This window comes from Erinaceus europaeus, chromosome 16, assembly GCF_950295315.1.
Source record: "Erinaceus europaeus chromosome 16, mEriEur2.1, whole genome shotgun sequence".
Classification (NCBI taxonomy): Eukaryota; Metazoa; Chordata; class Mammalia; order Eulipotyphla; family Erinaceidae; genus Erinaceus; species Erinaceus europaeus.
This window is the reverse complement of record NC_080177.1, coordinates 23,331,620-23,355,716: the sequence shown is the minus strand read 5'-3', so window position 1 is coordinate 23,355,716 and position 24,097 is coordinate 23,331,620. Positions and strand designations below refer to the sequence as shown.

Sequence of the window (24,097 nt, the reverse complement as noted above, 5' to 3'; positions counted from 1 at the left end):
AAAAGTTTTTGAAAGGTTTCCAGACAGGTATTTGGAGCAGTAAGTTCTGGGAACCAAGGTGCAGTGACCCTTCCATGCTGACCTCCTTTTATGGGGAGTGGGCGGGGGGGGGGGGGGGCATGCTAAGTGATTTCCTTTGTCTACTGGGTCTTGGCCTAAAGGGAGCTCTGGCAAAGTCTGTTTCCTGTAGAGCTGTTGGAGGACTGGGAAACTGAAGGTCTTTCCTGTATCCTGGGCCCCTTTCTCTCTTTCTCTCTTAAGGCTGGGGACTGACAGAGAAACAAGTGAATGATCAAATAGCTAACTTCAAACTCTGCCTGAGGCAAGTGCTCAGTGCTTGGGAACTTGAAAGGTGAACTGTGGAGTGGTTCTGGAGAGGGTTTTGTTTCTTAGGAGAATTTCAAAGACATTTCTAAGCTAACCATGGTGCTCAGACATTCAGCTGCTGGAGCCAGTTTGGAGCTTGGAGATTCTTGCCCATGGTGGTGTGAACCTTTCATTTTATTCTTTTCTTGAAGAAAGGGAGATTTCTAAAAAGACTCTTTCCTGTGCATGCCCCTCCCCATACCCACCCCCAGAGAGCCCAGGGGCTCCCTCGAATGGGAGGCAAACATAAACACTTTAGGATTCACATTTAACCCTGTTAAAATGTTGTCAGATCACATCAGAACCTCTGCTCAGGGTACCTGCGTGGCCCCTCATCTCTCAGCACAAACCCCAGGGCCCTTCCTCTCAAGTACTCACTGCCAGCTCTGCTCTCAGCACCTGCTTCTCACCCTCCAGAACCTTGAACTTGCAGGCCGTGCCCTTCAAGGGCCCTCTCTGTCCAGAAGGCTCCCCCCTCCTAAGAGCCACAGGACTGGCTTCCCCACTTCCTTCAGGTCCTTGCTGAAATGCTCCCTTTATCAAGAACTTCTCTATCAGCCTAATTGAGGTGACAGTTCCCTTCATGCACTTCAATCCCAAACTGCTTCATTATTCTGAAAGATTTGTTTTTAAGTATGATAGAGACAGAGAGGGGCTGGGCAGTGGCGCATGGGATGAAGTGCACATAGTACAAAGTGCAAGGACCTGCGCAAGGATCCCAGTTTGAGCCCCCGACTCCCACCTGCAGGGGGTCACTTCATAAGCGGTGAAGCAGGTCTGCAGGTGTCTTTCTCCATTTCCCCTGCTCTCTCAATTTCTCTCTGTCCTATCCAATAAAAAGGGGAAAAATGGCCACTAGGAGAAGTGGATTCATAGTGCTAGCATGAAGCCCCAGCAATAACCCCAGTGGCAAAAAAAAAAAAAAAAATGGAGAGAGAGAAATAAGGATGAGAGCAAAGAAGTGAAAGTGAGATGGCTGCAGCACTACCCCCTCCACAGGTGGGGGATCAGGGGCTTGAACTCTGGTCCTCATGTTTGGTAACTTATGCACTTTACTGGTTGCACCACCACTTGGCTCGCAAGATTTGTGGGTTTATCCAAGAGAGGTGGAGGAGAGAGTGAGAGAATCAGAACATCACTCTGGCACATGTAGCACCTGGGATCAAACTCAGGACCTCACGCTTCAGAGTCCAACACCTTATCCACTGTGCCACATGCCGGGTAACCTGTTTTGTTTTTCTGCAGAGCTTATTTCCATGTGATTAAACCAACATTCTTCTCACTCTCTTGTCTACCTGTATGTCTGTTTCTTATTTCATGGAGTTCCTGTCTCCCCCAGTAGAGTGCAAGGGCTTCTAGTACAGTGTGACATACAGTCAATAGGCCCCTAATGCAATTGTGCTGGATGAATTCAAGCATGTAGTTCAGAGGCCCGGGCGGTGGCTCAGTGGGGAGAGCACTTGCCTTCCACGTGGGAGACCCTGTTTTCAGTCCCTGGCACCACGTGAGAGCACCGAGGACCAAAGCAGAGGGAGATGCTTGGATGGTGCAGAGCAGCTTTGGTGTCTTTCCCAGTGCAGAGCAGAGTGGCATCTGATGATTCTTCCTGTGGGCGGCACAGTGATGGCTGCATCTCCTGAGACCATTAGGGACCACAGGCATCTGGATCCGCTCCACTGTCAACATCCCAAAAAAGCATGTGCTCAGAAGGCTCACGTAGCCTAAAGAGGGAGAACGCCAGGGCCAAGGGAGGGAGGTCTGAGTCAGTCAGAAAGAAACTTTTGGAAGCAGATTTTATTTATTTATTTATTTATTTATTTATTTATTTATATTGTTTTATTTATTCCCTTTTGTTGCCCTTGTTTTATTTGTGTAGTTATTATTGATGTTGTTGTCATTGGATAGGACAGAGAGAAATGGAGAAAGGAGGGGAAGATAGATACCTGAAGACCTGCTTCACTGCTTGTGAAGTGACTCCCCTGCAGGTGGGGAGCTGGGGCTCGAACCGGGATCCTTACGCTGGTCCTTGCACTTTGCGCCACCTGCACTTAACCCGCTGCACTACTGCCCAACTCCCAGATTTTTTCATTTTTTAACATCGAGACAGAAAGGCAGAGAGAGTGGGAGACCACAGCACTGAAGCTTCCTTCAATGCAAGAGAGGTTGGGCTGGAACCAGAATCACATGGGAATGCAGAGCACTACCCAAGTGAGCTATTGCGCTGGTTCCCAGATGTCTCGAGCTGTTGTCTGCCAGGGTTTTCTGGGTGAGCCTAGAAACAAAGCTGCCGCCTGAGTCAGCGTTCCTCCCTCCTGGTCTCAGTAGGTGTTCCTTCTGCTTACATAAGTTTTTATGTCAGAGATTTACTTAATGTATTTCGTGGGATAGAAAGCAGCAGACAGAGGTCAGAGTAGCACTCCAGCACATGTGGGACTGGGGATTGAACTGAGGACTTTGTGCAGGTCCACCTTGTGTCATCTCCCAGACTGTGTGGTGTTCCTTCTGTTTCCTGGAGGCTTTTTCCCCGGGTTCAGATGTGGGTGGCTGTGTGTGTGGCTCACATGCACATGCAAGTAGGAGTGTGTGTCTGTGCATGGTGTGTGTCCAGGGTGTAAATGTATAGTGTGGCGTGCATGTGTTGAGAGTTGTGGAGTGTGTGTGTATATACCGAGGGCATGCGTGTGGATGAGCAGGTATGATGTACGTGTTCATATCATACCCAGGTGAGCATCTGGGAGCAAGTGCAAAAAGTGGGTACAGCCCAGGAGACAGGCCCACAAGCTCTGAGCAGGTCTGTGCCTCCAAGGAGACCCCCAGGGGCAGGAAGCCAGCCCCCCCTTCACTGGGTAAGACCTGCCGAGGCACTCTGCTCTCCTTAGGCTGACTGCTGCTGCCTCCCTCTCCTGCAGAGCTCTCCTTCAGGGTGTGGATGTGCGGTGGGAGCCTGGAGATTGTGCCCTGCAGCCGGGTAGGCCACGTCTTCAGGAAACGGCACCCCTACAACTTCCCCGAGGGCAATGCCCTCACCTACATCAGGTAGGTGCTAAGTACTACAAGCCAGAATTCCTGCACACTGGACCCTGTGCTAAAGCCCTGCCTCCTCTAATCTGAACCCTAGGTTCCTCATTTGCTCCCTCCCAGACCTCCCTTGGGGAATTCTAGGTACTTTCAAGTAGAATAAGGATGAATCAGGAGGGTGACTACCAGGCCTCTCTTGCCTCAACCATCTTTGTCCTCAAGGGTCTAGAAAAACTAGCCGAGTGCCTGGGAGCTGCCTGTCTCTCCCTCACTCATGTGAGAGGCTCCTGCTCTTATGTGGATGGAAATTCATTTTCCAGTATACATTTTCTGTACAGACATGCACCAGGCTTACTCTCATGCTTGCATTAATAGGATAAATGAAGTCAGGCTGGAGAGACATCATAATGGTTCTGCAAATGAATTTCACACCTAAGCCTCTGAGGTCCCAGATTCAACCCCCAGCAGCACCATAAGCCAGAACTGAGCAATGTTCTGTCAAATAAATAAATAAATAAATGGGATCACACTGTGTCTGCTGTCCATAGAATGCTTTTCTGTTACTCAGCACTGGATGACAGATGTCCCTTCTGTGTCAGTATATCCCAGCCATGGGTTTCAAGGCTGCTTAATACTCCATCCTGTGGACATAGTTCACAAGCTTTTTCTGATGGGAAATTTAGGTCATCATCAGTGTTTTAGGAAACCAATATTCTCTCCCATTTCCTTTTTTTGCCCACGCTAGGTATTTCAGTAGAAGAGAATTCTCAAATAGAGTGCCCGAATATACATATCCTTCCAAGACATTTTGCTTTTTTAAAAATATTTATTTATTTATATTTCCTTCTGTTGCCCTTGTTGTAGTTATTATTGTTGTTGTTATTGATGTCATCATTGTTGGATAGGACAGAGAGAAATGGAGAGAGGAGGGAAAGACGGGGAGAGAAAGATAAGACACCTGCAGACATGCTTCACCGCTTGTGAAGCGACTCCCCACAGGTGGGGAGCCAGGGGCTCGAACCCGGATCCTTAAGCTGGTCCTTGTGCTTTGTGTCATGTGCGCATAAACCGCTGTGCTACCGCCGACTCCCAGACATTTTGCTTTTTTGATTGTCCCCAGGATTATCACAGGGGCTTGGTGCCTGCATGATGAATATACCACTCCTAGTGGTCACTTTGTTTTCTTTCTTGATGGAGAAAAATTGAGAGGAGGAAAGGTTAGTACAGATGAGAGAAATAGATATACCTGTAGTACGGCTTCACTCATGAAGCTTCCTCCCTGTAGGTGGGAGTTGGGGGTTTGAACCATGGTCCTTGTGCCATGATAGTGTGTGCACTCTACGGGGTGCAACACCACCAGGCCTTCATCCCTCTCCAAAAGTGATGAAAATTGACAAATCAGTCTGCGGAATGGTTGTGCCCATTTCTGTCACCCCAACTGATGTTGTTTACTCATTGCCTTGTATCACTCAGAGCCTAGCACAATCCTGATCCCAACTCCAGAGCTGCCCTAGTTTCTGCCAAAAAGCTTTGTCTATTTTCCAAGCAGCGGTGGGAGCTGGAAGGAGCTACAAGACACAGAGGCAGAAACATGCCTTTGTTCCAGTGGAAACACAACCTCACTCAGTGGCTTTTCACACCTCCCCCCAACTTTTATACCCAGGGAGATCACAGCTGGCTACAAACCGGTCATTGCACAGACATGGTGATTATCTGACAAGATGCATCTGATCCTAGGCCTTTATATAACATGTTTACTCATTATTATCTAACGAGATACACCTGATCCTAGGCAGGAAGCCCTGACCAACTTCATCTACCTTATACCTAGTGACCCTAACTTTGCTCCTTCCTTTCCTTGTAGGAATACCAAACGCACTGCAGAGGTGTGGATGGATGAATACAAGCAGTATTACTACGAGGCCCGGCCCTCAGCCATTGGCAAGGCTTTTGGCAGGTGAGTCCAAGCTGAGCCAAGTGCCAAACGGTGTGTGGCTGCCAGGGAAACAGTCTCCTGTGGGCCCACTGAGGTCTGGGAGGGTGTGCAAGGGGGACACTAGGCAGGGGTCCTGGAGGGGCATGTGGCCCCTGGGGAGACCAGGGAAGATGTGCCCAGGAGAAAGTGCTGCAGGGAGAGGAACATGTGGGAGTTGTTAGGGCTGAACGGTCTGTAGAAATCATTCAGGGCTTTGCCTCGTCTCCCCCCCCCCCCCCCCCCCGCCCGCCTTGGTCAAAATCTGACTGTAATCTTTTAAGCCTGTTTTCCTGGACTGTTGTGATTGTGGTCCAGATAAGCATTTTCAAGATGCAGACTGGAATTGGAGTCAATTGAGTCATGACTAACATTGTGAAAAAGAGAGCAGAAAGAACTAGAATGCTACAGTGTCACACAGAATAGAAAATAACAGCTGGTTACAGTGGGGGGTAAATAACTCATTTCAGTCAGGTGTGTGTACCTATATGTATATGAGGAGGGGTACATGGCCAGAGGCGAGAGCTATTCATTCCTGAGTCGGCTTGTGGTCAGGAAAGTTTTACAGGCAGCTTTAGTGATCAGTACAGTGAGTCTGCCTTCCTTTTTTATTTTTATTTTTATTTTTATTTTTTGACAGTCCCAAGCAAGCATTTTATTTTTTTATGTATTTATTTCATTTTTATTTTTTAATTTTTTATATTTTTATATTACAGAATTACATGTCAACAGGGATTTGAATCCACACCATTCCCACAACCAGAGTTCTGAATTTTCAATCCCCCCACTGCAATCCACCACAATTCCCCTAAGGTTGTAGACATAGGCCAACCATCTCCTCTACAACTGTCTGTCCACATTTATACATAGTTTCCCCTTCTTTTTCTGATTCACTCCTCTTTCCCTCTAAACCACACCATATGTCCATGCCTCCAGATGTCCCTCTCCTTTTCCTTCTCTCTCTCTGGGTGCTGATGGAGCTGGAGTGCAGAGCCCTTTTATTCTCTTCCTCCTATCATTTCTTCCCTGCAGGGAGTATGGATCAAGGTTGTTTATGGGGAGCAGAAGGTAGGAGTTCTGGCTTCTGTAGCTGCTTCTTTGCTGATCGTGGGCATTGACAGGTTAACCCATACCCCCAGCCTGTTTCTTTCTTTTCTTAGTGGACCAGAGCTCTAGAGATGTGAAGGTCCAGGACCCATTGGTGAGGTTGTCTGCCCAGAGAAGTCAGGGTGGAGTCAGGGTAGCATCTACAGCCTGGTGTCTGGAAGGTGGCATGACCTAAGTTGAGACAAGATGGTTAATGAACAGGAACCAGAAAGTAGAATCAGAGCAGATGAGATTAGGGATTCTAGGGTAGAGAAAGCTAGGAGAACCATTTTAGGCATGTTCCTGGGGCATGCAACTATAATAGTTTTGCCAAGAAAGAATTTTAGATTCACATTTAACAGGTTCAAAATTTTGAAGCATAGCAAAAATTAGGTAGTAGAATTAGATTTATATGAAGAGTAATATAATTTTATTTAGTTATTTTATTTTACACAGAGACAGGAATTTTCCCCTTTTGTTGCCCTTGTTGTTGTTGTTATTGCTGTCATTGTTGTTGGATAGGACAGAGTGAAATGGAGAGAGGAGGGGAAGACAGAGAAGGAGAGACAGATAGACACCTGTAGACCTGCTTCACTGCCTGTGAAGCAAACCCCCTGCAGGTGGGGAGCCAGGGGGCTCGAACCGGGATCCTTACTCCGGTCCTTGCGCTTTGTGCCATGTGTGCTTAACCTGCTGAGCCACTGCCCGGCTCCCAGAGACACGAATTGAGAGAGTAGAGGAGACACAGAGGGAGAAAGACACCTGTGGCACTACTTCACTACTCCTGAAGCTTACTCCCCTGCAGGGGGGCTGGGGCTTTGAACCCAGGTCCTTGTACATGCTCAGCCAGGTGCATAAACCACCTGGCCCCAGTACTGGCTTATTTTTGTTGCATTTTGGTGGACTATCTCCCATGGAAAATTCATTTTTGGTGATTATCAAATTAAATTCTGTATCAGGGTGAAGGGTACATAGCATAATGTTTATGCAAACAGACTCCCATGACTGAAGCTCCAGAGTTCCAGGTTCAGTCCCTGCACTACCACAAGTCAAAGCTTAAACAGTTTTCTGGGGGAAAAAAGAGCCTTGCTGGGCTATTAGGTACAAAAAATGGCTGAAATGGGACCCTGAACCTGGATTTTTATGTCATACCTTAATCATAGTTATGTCACCATTTTAGGAGAGAACTAACATTTCCTGAAGACTCACCCTGTGCCTCAGGGTTTCTGGAGAAGAAAGTGAGGGGCAAAGGTACAGTGGGGTCATCTGTCAGTGGCCATGATGGTCAGTAGCACTGAAGACAGTGAGGGAAGCAATTTGCAGTGTCCCACAGACACATCAGATGTATATTTCCCAGCATTCCTAAGAGATGTTTAAAGTCTTCCCTCCTTGTCACTCAAGGAGGCCTTTCTCCCAAGTTGGAAAATAGGAAAGGAAAACTTGTGAGTTCATTACGGCTATGGGGCCAATAAAAATAAGCAGTTAGTACACATTCACTGAGGTCTCAGAGAGTGAGAAGCCCACAGTATAGCTGGCTCCTGGCAGCTGAATGATTCAGAAAGCTGAGCTTGTAACAGGAAGCTGAGAAGAGGAACGAGAATTGGTCTGGAGACCAGACTTGCAGAACTGAGGGTGACTTAAAAGCCAGGTTGGATGGACTAAGCTTGGATGTCCTCACCTCAGTTAGGGAGAAAGGAAAGGTCTACACATCCTGGGACCTGGGGAAGGGGCCTCTGCTATCCTCCCTGGGGTTTGTACCCCTTTGCACCCTACTCCGGTCCCAGGTCTGAACCTTGCTTCTTCCACCAGTGTGGCCACTCGGATTGAACAGAGGAAGAAGATGAACTGCAAGTCCTTCCGCTGGTACCTGGAAAACGTCTATCCCGAGCTCACGTGAGTATGACCTTCCGGCTCAGGCCTCTGCAGCTTGCCCTCCCCCCTCCTGAGTACTCCTCCCTCCATCCCATACCACCTAGCTCCTGACTGGCAGAGCTCATCTTCCTGGGACAACTGTGGGGGCTGCTCTTGTGCTCCGTGTAGCTGACTGAGCAGTGTGGTGGGGGAACCAGATTTTTAACTGACTGGATTGCAGAGCTAGTAAATGGACTTTGCCCCCTTAGGAAAACAACACTGCATGCGTAGCAAAGACCACAGAAATGCTTTCCCCCCTCCCCCCACTGTACCCCGATTCCTCCCTTGAGGGAGTTTATCCTCAGGAAGTAAGCAGCCCAAGCAGAACGATGGGGCCATGTGGGCATGTCTGGGGGCTCCTCACTGTCTGAAAAAAGGGAGAGCCAGCAAACGGTAAGTGAATCAAGACACAGCCATCTAAGCAGATATTATATGAGTTCATTAATATACTCACTGCAAAGACTGGAGTGAGGAAGTGTTTGTTCTACCATGTGAGGATGCAGAATGCAAGTGGTGTGTCCAGAGAGCTGCCATTGCACCTGACTGCCATATGCACCAAGAGGACTGTGGGTACCAAGTGGGGTGGGGCACAGGGGGTGACTGCCTGCCTTCTTTCTAAACTCTCTTCACTCTCTTGGCTCCATCCATTGGGCTCATGTCCTCACCTCCTACATGTCCCGACTCAAAGACGGCTTTATCAGGAAGATTCCCTGCCCCCAAATATGACACTGGCAGCTGCCTGCGTCCCCAGCATCTCTGATTCTCCTTTGTTGACCTCTTCACCGTCCAGCACACGTGTTGTCATCTCCCTGCCAGGGTGGATGACTTTATCTGCTTTGCTCACTGCTTTATCTCCAGCACCTACAGGCGCTCAATATTTCTGACCAAATAAATTGTATAGTCAATAAGCCTCAATAGTAACTTCCAAATTGGCATTCTTCCTTCTTTCTCTAAGTGCCACCCTGGGGAACAGGGTGGCCCGCTGCTGCCAGCGTTCTCCCAAGGACGCTTTGTGGCTTCCTACAGCAGTGCCCTCACCCACCCCTCTCCAGCCCCATATCTTCAAATGAAGTAGATCTTTGTCTTTTGAAGAAGGTTTTATTTTTAAAAAAATATTTATTTATTTATGTATACCCTTTTGTTACCCTTGTTGTTTTATTGTTGTAGTTATTATTGTTGTCGTCATTGTTGGATAGGACAGAGAGAAATGGAGAGAGGAGGGGAAGACAGAGAGGAGGAGAGAAAGACAGACACCTGCAGACCTGCTTCACCACCTGTGAAGCGACTCCCCTGCAGGTGGGGAGCCGGGGGCTCAAACCAGGTTCCTTACCTGGTCCTTGCGCTTTGTGCCATGTGTGCTTAACCTGATGTGCTACCGCCAAACTCCTGATTTTTTTTTTTTCACAGCCACAGTTAAATTGGAGTTAAGCCTAATGGACAAGCTAGATGATTAACTCTGATTTAAAAAAAACTGGGTCCCAAATACAGCAGAGCTAGACTGAGGCCATAGGCTGGGGAGACAGCCGAGTAGTAGAACACAGGTCTTGTGTGTGAGAACCCACTGGTTTGACCCCTGGCATCACATATAGGGGAGCTGAACAGTACTCTTGTTGCTGGGGAACTCAGACCCTGAAAAGCTGGCATAAAAAAAAAATTAGGTCGAGATAGAGGCAGAGAGAAAAACTGGAAGAGACCACAGCAGTGAAGCTTCTTTCAGTGCGGCAGGGGCCGGGCTCAAACCTGGGTCATGCACATGGCAAAGCAGAGCATTATCCAAGAGAGCTATATTATTGACCCCTGGCTCTGTAATTATTTATTAATTAACTTATTTATTATCTTTATTTATTGGATAGAGACCGTCAGAAACCAAGAGGGAAGTGGATATTAGAGAGAGACAGACAGACAGAGAGACACCTTCAGACCTGCTTCATCATTTGTGAAGCCTCCTCCCTGCAAGTGGGGGCCAGGGGCTTGAACCTGGGTCCTTAGGCATTGTAACATGTGCGTTCAACTAGGTGCGCCACCACCCGGCCCCCCTGGCTCTGTTCTTGTTTGCAGTTCAGAAGAGAATTTCAGGATGCAAACTCCATCAGCAGTTTGTTGGGTAGAAGTGGGTGTGTGTGTGTGGGGGGGGGTGGTTAGGAGCAAAAGCAAGCAAAAGAAGACAAGGACGGGTGTGAATTGAGAGAGGCATGCAGGAAAGTGCACCCCACCCTAAGGTTCCAGGACTGGGGGAAATATAGGCTCTATAGTGGAAACGTGATAAGGACGGAAGTGGGTAGTCCTGAGAGTGAGGTTCTGTCCCAAAGTCTGGTGCTCTTTTGGGTTTTTATGAACTTTTCTCCCTCCAGGCCCTCCCTTTCCCTTGCTTGTGAGTGACTGAAATATGTGCAGGCTGGGTAGCTGGGAACTGGGGATCCAGCTCAGGTGCTGAGTGGCCATGCTTAGCTGCTAGCTACAGACCTCACTCCCACTGGGTGGCTGCCATGGGTCCTTTCATCCTGGGGATGCTTTTACTATTATCTGCTGTAACACTCTGGTCTCTCTCTCATGAAAATATATAGGTCTTCCTTAAAAATTAAAAAAGTGATGAAAAAAAAAAATGAAGGGCTGAGTCGAGCCCCAGCTCCCCACCTGCAACGGAGTCACAGACGGTGAAGCAGGTCTGCAGGTGTCTGTCTTTCTCTTCCCCTCTCTGTCTTCCCCTCCTCTCTCCATTTCTCTCTGTCCTATCCAACAATGACGACATCAATAACAACAACAATAATCATTACAACAACAAAACAAAACAAAAAAAACAAGGGCAACAAAAGGAAAATAAATACTTTAAAAATATTTTTTAAAAAAGAAGGGCTGGGTATGGCACACCTGATTGAGAGAATGAGCTACCATATGAGGATCAAACTCAGTGCTACAGGTGTCTCTCTTCCTCTATTTCCCCTCCCTTTCTCTATCAAAAAGAGGAAAAGAAAGGAAAGGAAAGGAAAGGAAAGGAAAGGAAAGGAAAGGAAAGGAAAGGAAAGGAAGGGAGGAAGGAAGGAAAGAAAGAAGGAAGGAAAAAAGAATAAAAGAGAGAAAGAAAGGCGGGCAAAAATGGCTGTCTGGAGTGGTGGATTCATCGTGCGAGCAAGACCCAGTCATAACCCTACTGGTAATAAAAAAATAAAAATAATAAAATGGACTGAAGCAGAGGCCAGGCGGTGGCACATTCAGTAGAGCACATTTGTTTCCAGGCGTAAGAAGCCAGGTTTGGGGAGTCGGGCAGTAGCGCAGCGGGTTAAGCGCACGTGGCACAAGCGCAAGGACCAGTGTAAGGATGCCGGTTAGAGCCCCGGCTCCCCACCTGCAGGGGAGTCGCTTTGCAAGCACTGAAGCAGGTCTGCAGGTGTCTGTCTTTTTCTCCCACTCTCTGCCTTCCCCTCCTCTCTCCATTTCTCTCTGTCCTATCTAACAACGACATCAACAACAATAACTACAACAACAATAAAAACAACAAGGGCAACAAAAAGGAAATAAATATTTAAAAAAATAAGAGAACCCAAGTTTGGGCTGGGGAGACAGCATAATGGTTATGCAAAAGACTTCATACCTGAGGCTCTGAGATCCCAGGTTCAATCCCCAGCACCACTAGAAGCCAGAGCTGAGCTGCGCTCTGGTCTTTCTGTCTGTACCTTTCTCATTAAAATAAAAAATGAATTAATTAAACTAAATTTTGAAAAACATAGACTACAATGACCCAGGCTCAAGCTCCTAGTCCCCACTAATGGGGGAACGCTTCACAAGTGGTGAAGCAGATCTGCAGGTCTCTCTTTCGCTCTCTCTCTCTACCTCCCCCTTACTCTCAATTTCTGTTTTTATCCTAAATAAATAAATAAATAAATAGGGCTGTAGCAAGTAATAAGACTAGTCTGGAAGCAATTTTTAAAGAATTCTAATGCAGTGTGAGCCATGACAGAATCCTTGAAAGATAGATGGCCTCCTGGATAACCCCAGTTCCCCAGATGACAGCTGTGATGGGAAGGAGGTTGAAAGTGTGATAATGGGCCAGGTGGTGGTACACCTGGTAAAGCATGCCTGTTACTGTGAACAAGAACCCTGGCTCAAGTCCCCAGTTCCCACCTGCAGGTGGGGGGGAGCTTCACATGCAGTTAAGTAGTGCTGCAGGTGTCTCTCTTTCTCCCCCTTCCCTCTCAATTTCCCTTTACCAGTTTCCAAAGGCAGTGGATGCACTGTGCAAGCACCAAACCCCATCCATAATCCTGGTTGCAAAAGAAAGGAAGGAAGGAAAGAGAGAAAGGAAAAAAAAGAATAAAAGAAAAGAGAGAAATAAGAAAGAAGGAAAGAAAGAGGGTGGGGGTGTTGTACCTGGTTGAGTGCATGTTACTATTTCAAGGGCCTGGGTTCAAGCCCTCAGTCCACCCGCAGGAGGAAAACTTGAAGCAGTGATGCAAGCGTCTGTCTCTCTCCCTCTCTATATCCCACCCTTCCTCTCTATTTCTGGCTGTCTCTATTAAATAAAGATAATTTTAAAAATTAAAAGGAGAAAAGAAGGAAGGAAAAAAGGAAAAGAGAGGAAGAAAGATGCCTTTCATGCCTAAGGCTCCAAGGTCCCAGGTTCAACTCCTAGCGCCACCATAAACCAGAACTGACCAATATGCTGGTACCAAAAAAAAAAAAAAAAAAATGAATACATGAATAATTTATTCCAGTGACTACTTTTTTTTTTTTTTTTTTTTTTTTTTGGCAGTGACTACTTTTAAGGGACAATCTTAATCACATCACATATGAGAAGAAAAGTCATTTCTTGACATTCCGTCATAGTTCACATGTTCATACAGCATTCAGATGGAGCCATGACTCCAGGCTTCAGGCTAAAGGTCCAGAACATGCCCTTCACCCCCAAACCCTCATCCTCACACAGTGTCTACATCCTCCCCCAGGACCCAGGGGAAGAAGTGTTCTATAGTTATCAGAGACCCTGGGTCCATCACAGATCAGCAGACGAGTCCAGCTGTGCTCAGTGAAGGGCAAAGTCATCTTCTGTTCCTTGTGTCACTGGATGAAAGATTTAAAAAAAAAAAAAAAAAGATTTTTGTTGTTAAGAGAAATTGCACATCTCATAGCTACCCAGATTACTCATTGCCTGTCCGCCCCTTTGAGTTCAGCCTTAGTTCTCAGGATGAGAGGCCAGAAGTGAACCAGATTTGCTGGCTCAGAGAAAAGTGGGAGCCCCAACAATACATAATTTCCTCCAGATAAGAGACCCCGCTAGCCGATCCACACTTGAAGCGGGCTCATGGGAAAACTGAGGCAGACTAGGCGGGCCTGCAGTCCTGCCCTGGCCCCGCCCTCTTAGCCAGATCACATTTCTGCAGCTGACCTCAGTAACTGCCAGTTCATTACTTTTAGGAGCGTGTTAGGAATGGTGTGTGGGCTGTGTGTTGATTCAGTATGCCACACTTGGGAGGGTGATAGATAGTGTACATTTATTACAATAATTCATGACATAGTGCAGTCATTCCTGAAGTAGAAGATGAGAAGCAATTGGCCTCTGAGTTGCATTGTAACTAGCAAGGGTTGCAAACGCAAGTCTTGGGGATCAGACAGGAAATGTAAATAAGGCAAATATGTGGGAGAAGACAAGGGGCAGTTGGGGGCCGGATGGTGGTACACCCAGTAGAGTGTACATGTTACCATGCACAAGGACCCAGGTTCAAACCCCAGTCACCACCTGCAGGGAGGAAGCTTCAAGAGTAGTGAACCATTGCTGTAGGTGGCTTTCTTTCTCTCGCCTTTATTTCCTCCTTTTCTCTTTCCTAATCCCCTCACCCCCCCCCAAAAAAAAAGTCACCAGGAGTAATGGATTTGCAGGCACTGAGATGCAGCAGTAACCCTGGTGGCAGAAAAAATAAAAATAAAAATCCAACAATAGGTAGTTGAGAGAGTGTGGGAAGCTGAGGGCAAAAATCTGAACCAGAGGATGTAGCACAATGTGTCCTGATCGTCATATATTTTTCTTCCTCCCTCTCCTACTTTCTTAGTATTCCTTTTCTTTTATCTTCCTTGCTCCTTCTTCCCTTCCTCTGCTGCTCTTCCTTTCCTTCCTTTCTCTTATCGCTCTCCCTTCAAGGCCCTTAAACTTTCTTCCCAGCAGAGGTTATAGGAGATGGATGAAGTTAGGCAAGTTCCTCCCAGCTCCCTATCACCCCATCATGTGTTAGTATGCTTCTAATTCTGCTTCTAAGACCCCTTCTGTTTCATTGGTTTAATCCCCCCTGCTGACCACTGTATTCTATTTACATAACCACTGTTAACTAAGCACCACCCTGCCTGCAGGGCATTGGTTTAATCCTCACTGGTTCATGATGTCTTTTTGCTCCACCCCCTCTCGTAGTACACCCTGATTTGCACCAATCTCTTTTCGCTCCACCCTCTCTACGTCACATCCTGTTTCCACCCTACTTGACGAGTATATCTATAAGGACAGGATTGTGATTATAGATAGTTTAGATGGCTTAGATTGTGCTGCGTTCCACATGAATAAAGAGATACTGCTTCCCAGCTCAGCCATGAGTCCCTGGTCGTCTGTCTCCCGCCCACAAAGCTAGTCCAGCAATCATGGTTCCATTATCCAAGGGTGTATGTAACCTGCTAAATCAGAATCCACCCAGAAACTGCCTCACATGCATTACTCTTGGGGTAAGGGAGTGCGTCATCTGTCATATACATGTCTGAGCATGTTTTCCTGTGTGTCTAAAGCATCTTTATAATGTAATAGTTTGACATGTGCCTGTTGGACTTAGCAGTGTGAACACTTTTCCACATACCACCTCACACACACTACTTTACAGAGACACTTCGAGCGACTATATAGGCTTTTACCTCCTACAGGTGAATCAGAACTTATTTCATTTGCTCTCTATTGTTAAGTAGTAGAAATTTCCAGTGCTTTTGCTGTAAGCAGACTCTCTGAGATGAATGATCTTTTAAACCACATCTCTACCCACAACTGTACTTAACCCTTTAGGATGTTATTGTTCGGTTAGAGGTATGCTCATTTTTTAAAATATTTATTTATTTATTCCCTTTTGTTGCCCTTGTTGTTTTATTGTTGTAGTTATTACTGTTGTTGTTATTGATGTTGTCGTTGTTGGATAGGACAGAGAGAAATGGAGAGAGGAGGGGAAGACCGAGAGGGAGAATTGGTTAAATCGGTTCCTCTGTGAATCGGTTCCCCTGCAGGTGGGGAGCTGTAGGCTCGAACTAGGATCCTTAACGCTGGTCCTTGTGCTTTGTGCCACCTGCGCTTAACCCGCTGTGCCCAACTCCCACTCATTTTTTTTAAGGGCTTTGATACTGAATATCCCATCCCCCTCCAAAAGTGTTGGACAAGTTTTTGTTTCTCATAGATAGGAGATGTGAGAAGATTCCGTTCAAAGTTAATGCCAACAGCAATGGGTGTTGTCATTTCAAAGCAAGCCTCTGGCTGAGAGGTGGCACACCTGGCAGAATACACATGCTGCAATGTGCAAGGAGCAGGGTTCAAGCCCCCAGTCCTTAGCTGCAGGGGGAAGGCTTCCCGAGTAGTGAAGCAATACTGCGGGTATCTCCCTCTCCCTCTTCTCTGTTGCTTTCTATTAAATAAATAATAATAATTAAAACACAGAGTAAATAAATAATTGTAGCTCTAATATAAATTTCTTTAATCATTAATGAAATAGAATACATTTCCATATATTTGTGTTTGTGCCTCTCCACACTACCACTCCAGTCATTTTGAAATTGCTTATTAAGCCCATGTTTCCATGCTCCCATCCCCAGATCTGCCTCTTTCAGGAGGGAGTTCTGGGCTTCTGGCCTCAGCTCTCTCTCTGGGATCCTCTCACAACTAGCCTCCAGGATTCTCCCCAGTGCTCCTAAATCCAGTGGAAAATCCCAGTCTTGCTAGAAAGTTACCGTCCCACCACCACCACCCCTCCTACCCATTTGGCCTACTGGCTAGATTCATCTTTCTTTGGACCCTAGACACTGTGCTGAGGCTGAGGGTGTGGGTAATATGGGGTGAAGGAAGCTGGGAACAGGCTTGACCCCTGTCTTTTCCCTCAGTGTCCCCGTGAAGGAAGTGCTCCCTGGAATCATTAAGCAGGGGGCTAACTGCTTAGAATTCCAGGGCCAGGACATGGCTGGCAACTTTCTGCTTGGAATGGGGACTTGCAGAGGGTCTGCCAAGAACCCCCCAGCTCCCCAGGTAAGCTGCTGTGGACCTCCAGGTCCACATGGGAGTGGGAGGGTAGACTGGGTCATGGTCCCGACAGGGTAAGGGCTAACCTCTGCTCACACTCATCCTCTGTCTGTACCTCCCACAAACCCTCTTTCCCAGGCCTTGGGAACCTCACATGCTGCTCCTTGGGTCTGTCTGCTCTTGCCACATCTCTGCCACCTTTCCAAACTGTCACATAGCTGCCCTCTGTACCCCCACTCTCTCCTTGCAGAGGCAGGGGTACTGCCCAGTGTCCAGTACCCAGGGCTCTCCTGGGATGCAGCTGTGGGTGTCTTATATGACAAGAGCTGGGGTCCCTGAATGTGTGTGCATATGTGTGTAACATGTGAATGTCTGCACTCACATCAAAACAGCAGGTCCTATAGGGACTGTGGAAATAGCAAAAGACTTTCTTGCCCGAGTCTCCCTGATCCCAGTTTCAATTCTTGGCACCACCATAAGCCAGGGCTGAGCATGCTCTGCTTTAAAAATGTTAATAAGCCCCCAGTTTATTAACTAAAACAAAACAGGGGCCTGGTGGAGGTTCACTCAGTTGAATGCACACATACTTTGTGCGAGGATCCAGTTCCAAGTCCCCTGGTTCCCACCTGCAGGGGGAGGAAAGCAGTGTGGAGTAGTTCTGCAAGTGTCTCTCTTTCTCTCTCCCTCTCAGTCTTCCCCTTCTTTCTCAATTTCCTGCAGTCCTAGAAAAATAAAATAATAATAATAAAACAGTATTTATTTTAACAATCAAAACAGGTCCTGGAGCCCCACATCAGAGACTTCCTCACTGGCTGTCCTGGTCCCATGTCCTGTGGCCTCCCTGCTGGCATTGCCTGGCATATCCTCTGCTTTCCATTCTGCTTCAGCTGAACTCCCTGCTGCAATTCCTGATTATTGAAGTATTTCTAACATGTGGAAAAATCAGAATTGTATAGCGAGCACCCCTGTGTTTTATAGTCAGTTCTACCCAAATGCAGTTCATTGCCCCACTTATTTCCCCCTCCCCACCCCTAGCAGAACCTTTTGACCTCTCTCTCTCTCTCTGTCTCACAGGCTTGGCTCTTCAGTGACCATCTCATTCAGCAGCAGGGCAAGTGCCTGACTGCCACCTCGGCCTCCACCTCTGCTTCCCCTGGGGCCCCAGTGGTGCTGCAGCCCTGCAACCCAAGAGAAGGCCGCCAGGTAAGCCTCCCAGGATGCAGGAGCCCCAGGGGTACACTGCTGGGGGGGGGTGTGTGGCAGAGGAGCTTAGGTTGAGACCCACTCAAGAAGACCTCCAGAGAGAGGACCTGTGGGGGCCTCAGCCCAGTCTTGGACCAGCCTGTCCTTTTGCTCCTAAGGATATACTTCTTGGGGGAAATATCTGTGAAGTATCTGTCCCTACACCCTGTGAGCTCCATGAGTGCAGGGACTGCTGGTCTTGCTGACTTTGTGTCTCCAGCCCCTGGCAGCCAACATAGCCACAGTGAGTGTTAGCTTTCTCCAGAGCCTGTGCTAGGAGATTGAAACAGGTGGCTTTATGGACTCTTCCCCAAAACCAGACACTCAGGCCTGGTGCTATCTGTGTTTTGCTGGTGAGCAAACCAAGGTTTGCTGGATCTGAGAAACCTAGGTCAGGCCACACAGCTGATAAGGGGTGAAGCTGGTATATGCACCCGGTTACATGAGATTTCTAAGCCCACATCATCTTTTTATCTATTTATTTTTTATTTTAAATATGTATTTTATTTATTTATGAGAGAGAGAGAAAGAGAGAGGGAGAGAGAGAGAGAGCCAGAGTATTACTTTCTGCCCAGGTGGACCCATGTCCTGAGATTAGCAGAGTGGTGTGGATGGGGCTGTGACACATGGGGAAGGCAGTCTCCCAGCATGCCAATGTGTTCTACAAGGTCAGTTGTCCTGCCTGCTGTTCCTAGTAGGGAACTTGAGTGCCCCTCCACTTGCTGGCCTCGCTGTCCTTCTGCAGAGATGGCACCAGTGCCCTAAAAGGGGTGGGTCTCCAGCTGTGCAGTTATAAGCCAGGTCAGAAGCTTAGAGTTACAGGGAGGAGAAATCTTGTTTGAAGACATAAAAGATTCAGCTAGGGGGCTGGATGATGGCGTACCTGGTTAAGTGTATATAGTGCTATGTGCAAGGACCCTAGTTCAAGCTCCTACTCCCCACCTGCAGGGAGGTGCTTCACAAGTGGTGAAGCAGGTCTGCAGGTGGCTATCTTTTTCTCTCCCTCTCTCCCTCCCTCTCCCCTCTCAATTTCTCTGTCCTATCAAGTATAACAGAAATGGAAGAAGGGGAGGGGGAATGGCCACCAGGAGTGGTGGATTTGTAGAGCTGGCACCAAGCACCAGTGATAACCCTGGTGGCAAAATATATACATATTTTTTTGGGGGGGGCCAGATCCTGGGCCCAACCTGAGATGCTATAGAAGACACTGGCCATGTCCAAGGGGAGGCTAGACACACAGTGCATGTGTCAGTGGAATCTGATTTTATTTTATTTGTTTGCTTTTTGGTGAAGGGTAGAATAAGACTTTTGTTGTTTTAGTCTTTTTTTTTCTTAGTAATTTAAGTATTTTACAACCTCTAAGATGTCAGGGATATGATTATCACATGAATCACTACACCTTTCACTGAAGTCCTGTCCAGTGTCCCTCCTTCCATTAACCACCAGAGTTCCCACAAAGCTCAAGAGACAGTTCAGTTACCTTTCTTTTTCTTCTTTATGTTCTTTTTTTTTTTTTTTTTTTTTTTTTTGCTTTTGGCAAGTTCTTTTGCTTTAGTTATCTATATTCCATATCTGGGGGGGGGGGGAAATCACTGGTTTACAGTTGACAGTAAGATATAGTAGTTAGTACATGTATGTTTCTCAGTTTTCCACATATCAGTCTAACCCAGTGTTAAAGGAGTGGGGGGGGGCAGCATCTGCTCCCCATTCTGAGAGTCCATCATGCCAATCTCCACAAAGAATTGATGGAAAGCATGATTATCCAGGTAATTTTAAACTTTATTGTACAAAAAACCATGTTAGGAGAGAGAGAGAGATAAAAGGAGAGAGAAAGAAGCAGACCGACCACTTACAGGCTAGATGGTGATCACGTGGTGGTCGAGAGAGAGAGAGAGAGAGAATAAGGGTAGAGAAAGACTTACATGATGCTGTCTGGGCCAAAGAGAGCCTGAGCGCACTCTGTTTCTGGGTTATAAACTCAAAACCCTGCCTACACCTCCCAAACCACACCTGTAACCACTCCCATCTCTGAGTGGTCCTTCCTGCAACATTCCAGCCACACCTGTAACCACTCCCATCTCTGAGTGGTCCTTCTCTTCCTCAACACCAACCCTCATAGGTCCTCCTCCACCAAGTTCCAGGACCTGAACACTCCCCGACACCCTAGAGTCCTTTACTTTGGTGTTAATTATTTAATATAACTTAATTATTTTTAAATTATTATTATTATTTTACTGGAGCATTGTTCAATTCTGGCTTATGTTTTTACTGGGGATTGAACCACTAAACTTCAGTCATGAAAATCTTTTTTGCATAACCGTTATGCTCTCTTCCCAGCCCTTCATTGTCACCTCTAGTTCCATCCATTTTGTTTCAAATGTTACAATCTCCTCTCTTTTTCCTTGCAGAGTAGTGCTCCAGTGATAACATATTTCCCATTACATCTTTATGTTGTCCTCTGTTGAGGGACATTTAGGTTACTTCCAAAACTTGGCTATTTCAAGCAGTGCAGCTGTGAACATGGGGGGCGGGGGGCACATAGCCTTTTACAGTACAGGTCTAAACCAGTGCTGTGCAGTGTACACAGAGTCCAGCTCTGGGTCAGATGCAGTCTCACTGATATAGACAGTGACCTAATGCCAAGCTGCAGCTGAGAGAACACACCAGGAGGAGGTGAAAGCTGTTTGGAGTGGGGCCCCTGAGTAAGAAGCACACAGACTGGTCTGCTGGGGCAGGAAAGGGGGGGGGGGTATCTCAGCCATTTGCAGGGCTGTTTGCTTCCTGGCAATGAAGGTGCAACAAGCCTAACTTTTCTCCTCACCCTACCCCCAACTTTTCCTCCAACCCGGCAGAGATGGCGGAGGAAAGCCTCCTTCCTCCAGCATTCCGTCAGTGGCCTCTGTCTGGAGACAAGGCCTGACCAGCTGGTGACCAACAAGTGCCAGGCCGATGCCCCAGCCCAGCAGTGGCAGCTGCTGCCGCACACATGATGGTAGCCCCGGGGCCTCCTGTACCTTTTGCATGAGAACTTGGGGACCCGAATGGGTTAGGGTGGGGGTGTGTCAAGAGGGCCTTTTCCATCTTCTCACATTTCTGCTGGAATCATCAACAAACACCCTCACCCTTTTCTGCAGCCTGTGTGGGAAAGGCCATCCACGCCTTGCCCAGAAGCAGGAGAAGGCTAGGCTGTGGACTGTCACTGCCCTGGTCCCTCCCTTCTTCCATGTCCTCTGCGGTTGTGGGGGGTGGGGGTGGAAACAGACTCTGGTTTGAGCACACCTCCCTTTGTTGGCTGAAGAGAGGACAGAAGTCCACACAAAGTGAGCAGCCTGGATGGGAAGACTGGGGGACAGCAGGAGGGGGCAGCCTGAGGAGCAGGTGGGGTCAGGAAGGAGGTGAAAATCTCACAGCCAAGTGATGGGCTCAGGGGCCAAAAACTGGTGACTTGAGAAGGCCATGAGCAAAAGACCAGCAAAGTGCCCCAAGAGTAGGTCTCTTCCTGGGGAACCTCATTGCTCCCAAGCTGCCCCAGCTCTAGGCTCTGTCTCCCCACCTCTGGTCCCCACTTTCCTAGCACAAAGCTACTGAGGAATCTTTGAGACAGCCCTGGGACACAGTTAACTAAACCAATCCCATCTCTGCTTGGCCCAGAGTCAGGCCCTCACTTAGCTCCCCTGGGCCATAATGACCCAAAGGTGGGTGCCCTGTCCCCATCCTCCTTTATATCAATAATTTTTGATTCCTGCTTCTCAAACATCTTTGCCTATGTAAATAAACACAACACAGGGAGGAAAGGGGCCATCTGGATAGCCTATAAGAATGAGAAATCCTTTCTGGAATGTAAACATCTCCCAGATCCACACTCCCTTCCCCCTCACCCCCCTAACCCTACAGAAGGAAGGTCTTGGCCCCAGGCAATGGCTGGCAGATGGCTCCTAGCTATGTACACAGCTCCCAGTTTCTCTTCTCAGTCACTGGACCCCTTCCTCCTACCCCATGGCTGTGTCTTGAGACTGCTTCTTCCATTTCCCAACCACCTTCCCCACCCAGCTCAGGCAGTGTGGTCTTAGACAAAAGGCTGTGGGGCACCAGCCCCCCCCCCCAAAGCAAACTGTCCTGTGATAGGCATACCTACCCCGGAAGCCCCCAGTCCTTTGGACACCCGCCCCCCGAAGCTGGATTCTAGAAGACTTAGGAAGCTTCTGAAATTGTCCCCCAGGTAGTGTTTGGGTATGTGTGTGTATATGCATTATCCTGAGCATTGGTCCTTGGGGTTCCCCAGCTTCTGACAGAGGCCCCGGATCCCCAAAGGGCCTGAACCTCTGCTCTGGACTGAAGCTGCCATGCCCACCTCCCTCCCTGGTGTGCCCAGCCTGCCATCCTCCTGCTCCTCTGTGTGGGCCTTGGGGTCAGGAGCCGAATCTGTTGCCAGAGAGTTCTTCAGTGGTTTCCTCTCCCACCTGCTCTCACCAGCATCCTCTCGGCTCCTGGGCCCCAGTGCACCCCCAGGCCCCCCACTTCTACAGTGCTCCATGTGCCTGTCTGCCCAGCAGGCTGTGTGGACCTTTGGGCGTGTGCTTCTCTTGTTGAATGTAAGGGGACGGCTGCTGGGGGAGCCCTACGGTCAGACATGGTCAGACTTGGCCGTCCTTTGTGGGACTCAGCCCTTTTGTGTTTTTGCTTTTCCTCTTCTCAACCAAAGCATGTGCCACTAGCTGTCCCTCAGGACCTCATGTTTTTTGACAATACACCTGGAATAAAACCACTTCTCACATATTCTCATGCCCAACAGCCTGTCTTTCTTTCTGACTGCAGTGCCAGCCTTGCATGCATCCTCCCAGGTCTCCTGGGGGAAGTCAGGGCATGGAAGAATGAGTGTTCTGGAAGAGTGTGGCGAGAGTACTGGGGAGAGACTGTGATGGCTGTGCAAAAAAGACTTTTATGACTGAGGCAACATAGGTCCCAGGTTCAATCACCGGGACCACCATAAACCAGAGCTGAGCTGGTAAAACAATAAAATAAAATATTTAAAAAAAAATTTAACTGTAAGGCTACATATGCTCAGATGGGATTCTCTTGTGCACTTGAGAACTTGTTCCTCACACTGTCTGCCCCATGGGACTACGGGCTGTGAGCCCACAGGTTGGTTGTACTGGGGAGAGCCAACAGGGGCCTCTGCTGCTGGAGCAGGTGGGAACCAGAGCCCATAATCCTGTGACCTCATCTCAGGAGCCTACATGGAGCTTGGAAATGGAAAGTTCCTCTGAATACTTGTCTTTGGCCAAGTCTCTCCCCTTCCCCTCTCCTGTCATTTAAGAAGGCAGTGGTAAGGGAAAGATAGAAACAGGCTGTGGGTATGGATCAACCTGCCAATGTCCATACCCAGCAGAGAAGCAATTACAGAAGCCTGAACTTCCACCTTCTGCACCCCATAAAGAAAATAGGTCCTGTGGTCTGGGAGGTGGCACAGCGGATAAAGCACTGGACTCTCAAGCATGAGGTCCTGAGTTCAATCCCCAGCACACATGTACCAGAATAATGACTGGTTCTTTCTCTCCTCATATCTTTCTCATTAGCAAATTAAAAAAAAATTAAAAAGGGAGTCGGGCTGCAGTGCAGCAGGTTAAGCACAGGTGGCACAAAGCGCAAGAACCAGCGTTAAGGATGCCGGTTTGAGCCCCCGGCTCCCCACCTGCAGGGGAATCACAGGCGGTGAAGTAGGTCTGCAGGTGTCTGTCTTTCTCCCCCCCCTCTGCCTTCCCCATCTCTCTCCATTTCTCTCTGTCCTATCTAACAACGACGACATCAACAAATGTAGATCCACACTCCCAGAGGAAGAAAGAATAGGGAACCTTCCAATGGAGAGAATGGGACACAGAACTCTGGTGGTGGGAACTATATAGAACTGTACCCCTGTTACCTTACAGTCTTGTTAATCATTATTAAATCACTATTTAAAAAAAAAAAAAAAGAGTGGTCCGGGAGGTGGCGCAGTGGTAAAAGCTTTGGACTCTCAAGTATGAGGTCCCAAGTTCGATCCCCGGCAGCACACGTGCCAGAGTGATGTCTGGTTCTTTCTCTCTCCTATCTTTCTCATTAATAAATAAATAAAATCTTTTAATAAACAAAAGAGGAGGAGGATGAGGAAGCAGTGGTGAAAATACAGATGGGACAGTCTCCTGCAGAGCAATAGCAAAACAACTCCAGCAAGAGTCCCACCAGCCTAGTCTGGTTGTATCAGGGAGCAGATGCTCTGCCTG

General features: G+C 47.9%; 1 protein-coding gene across 3 annotated transcripts in view; it reads left to right on the top strand.

The window, feature by feature from the left end:
- Positions 1–22,613, top strand: part of GALNT16 (polypeptide N-acetylgalactosaminyltransferase 16) — a 132,229-nt gene extending 109,616 nt beyond the window's left edge. For 2 of the 3 annotated variants that reach the window (XM_007535322.3, XM_060174754.1), the window contains 7 exons: positions 3,276–3,402; positions 5,249–5,341; positions 8,252–8,335; positions 16,460–16,601; positions 17,670–17,798; positions 20,690–20,829; positions 22,120–22,613. In XM_007535322.3, coding sequence (XP_007535384.1) covers positions 3,276–3,402; positions 5,249–5,341; positions 8,252–8,335; positions 16,460–16,601; positions 17,670–17,798; positions 20,690–20,827 — 713 coding nt within the window. In that variant the 3' untranslated portion in view covers positions 20,828–20,829; positions 22,120–22,613. Of the gene's footprint in view, positions 1–3,275; positions 3,403–5,248; positions 5,342–8,251; positions 8,336–16,459; positions 16,602–17,669; positions 17,799–20,689; positions 20,830–21,962 lie in introns of all 3 variants that reach the window. The other variant, XM_060174753.1, reaches the window with a different exon arrangement.
- The last annotated feature ends 1,484 nt before the right edge of the window (positions 22,614–24,097 follow it).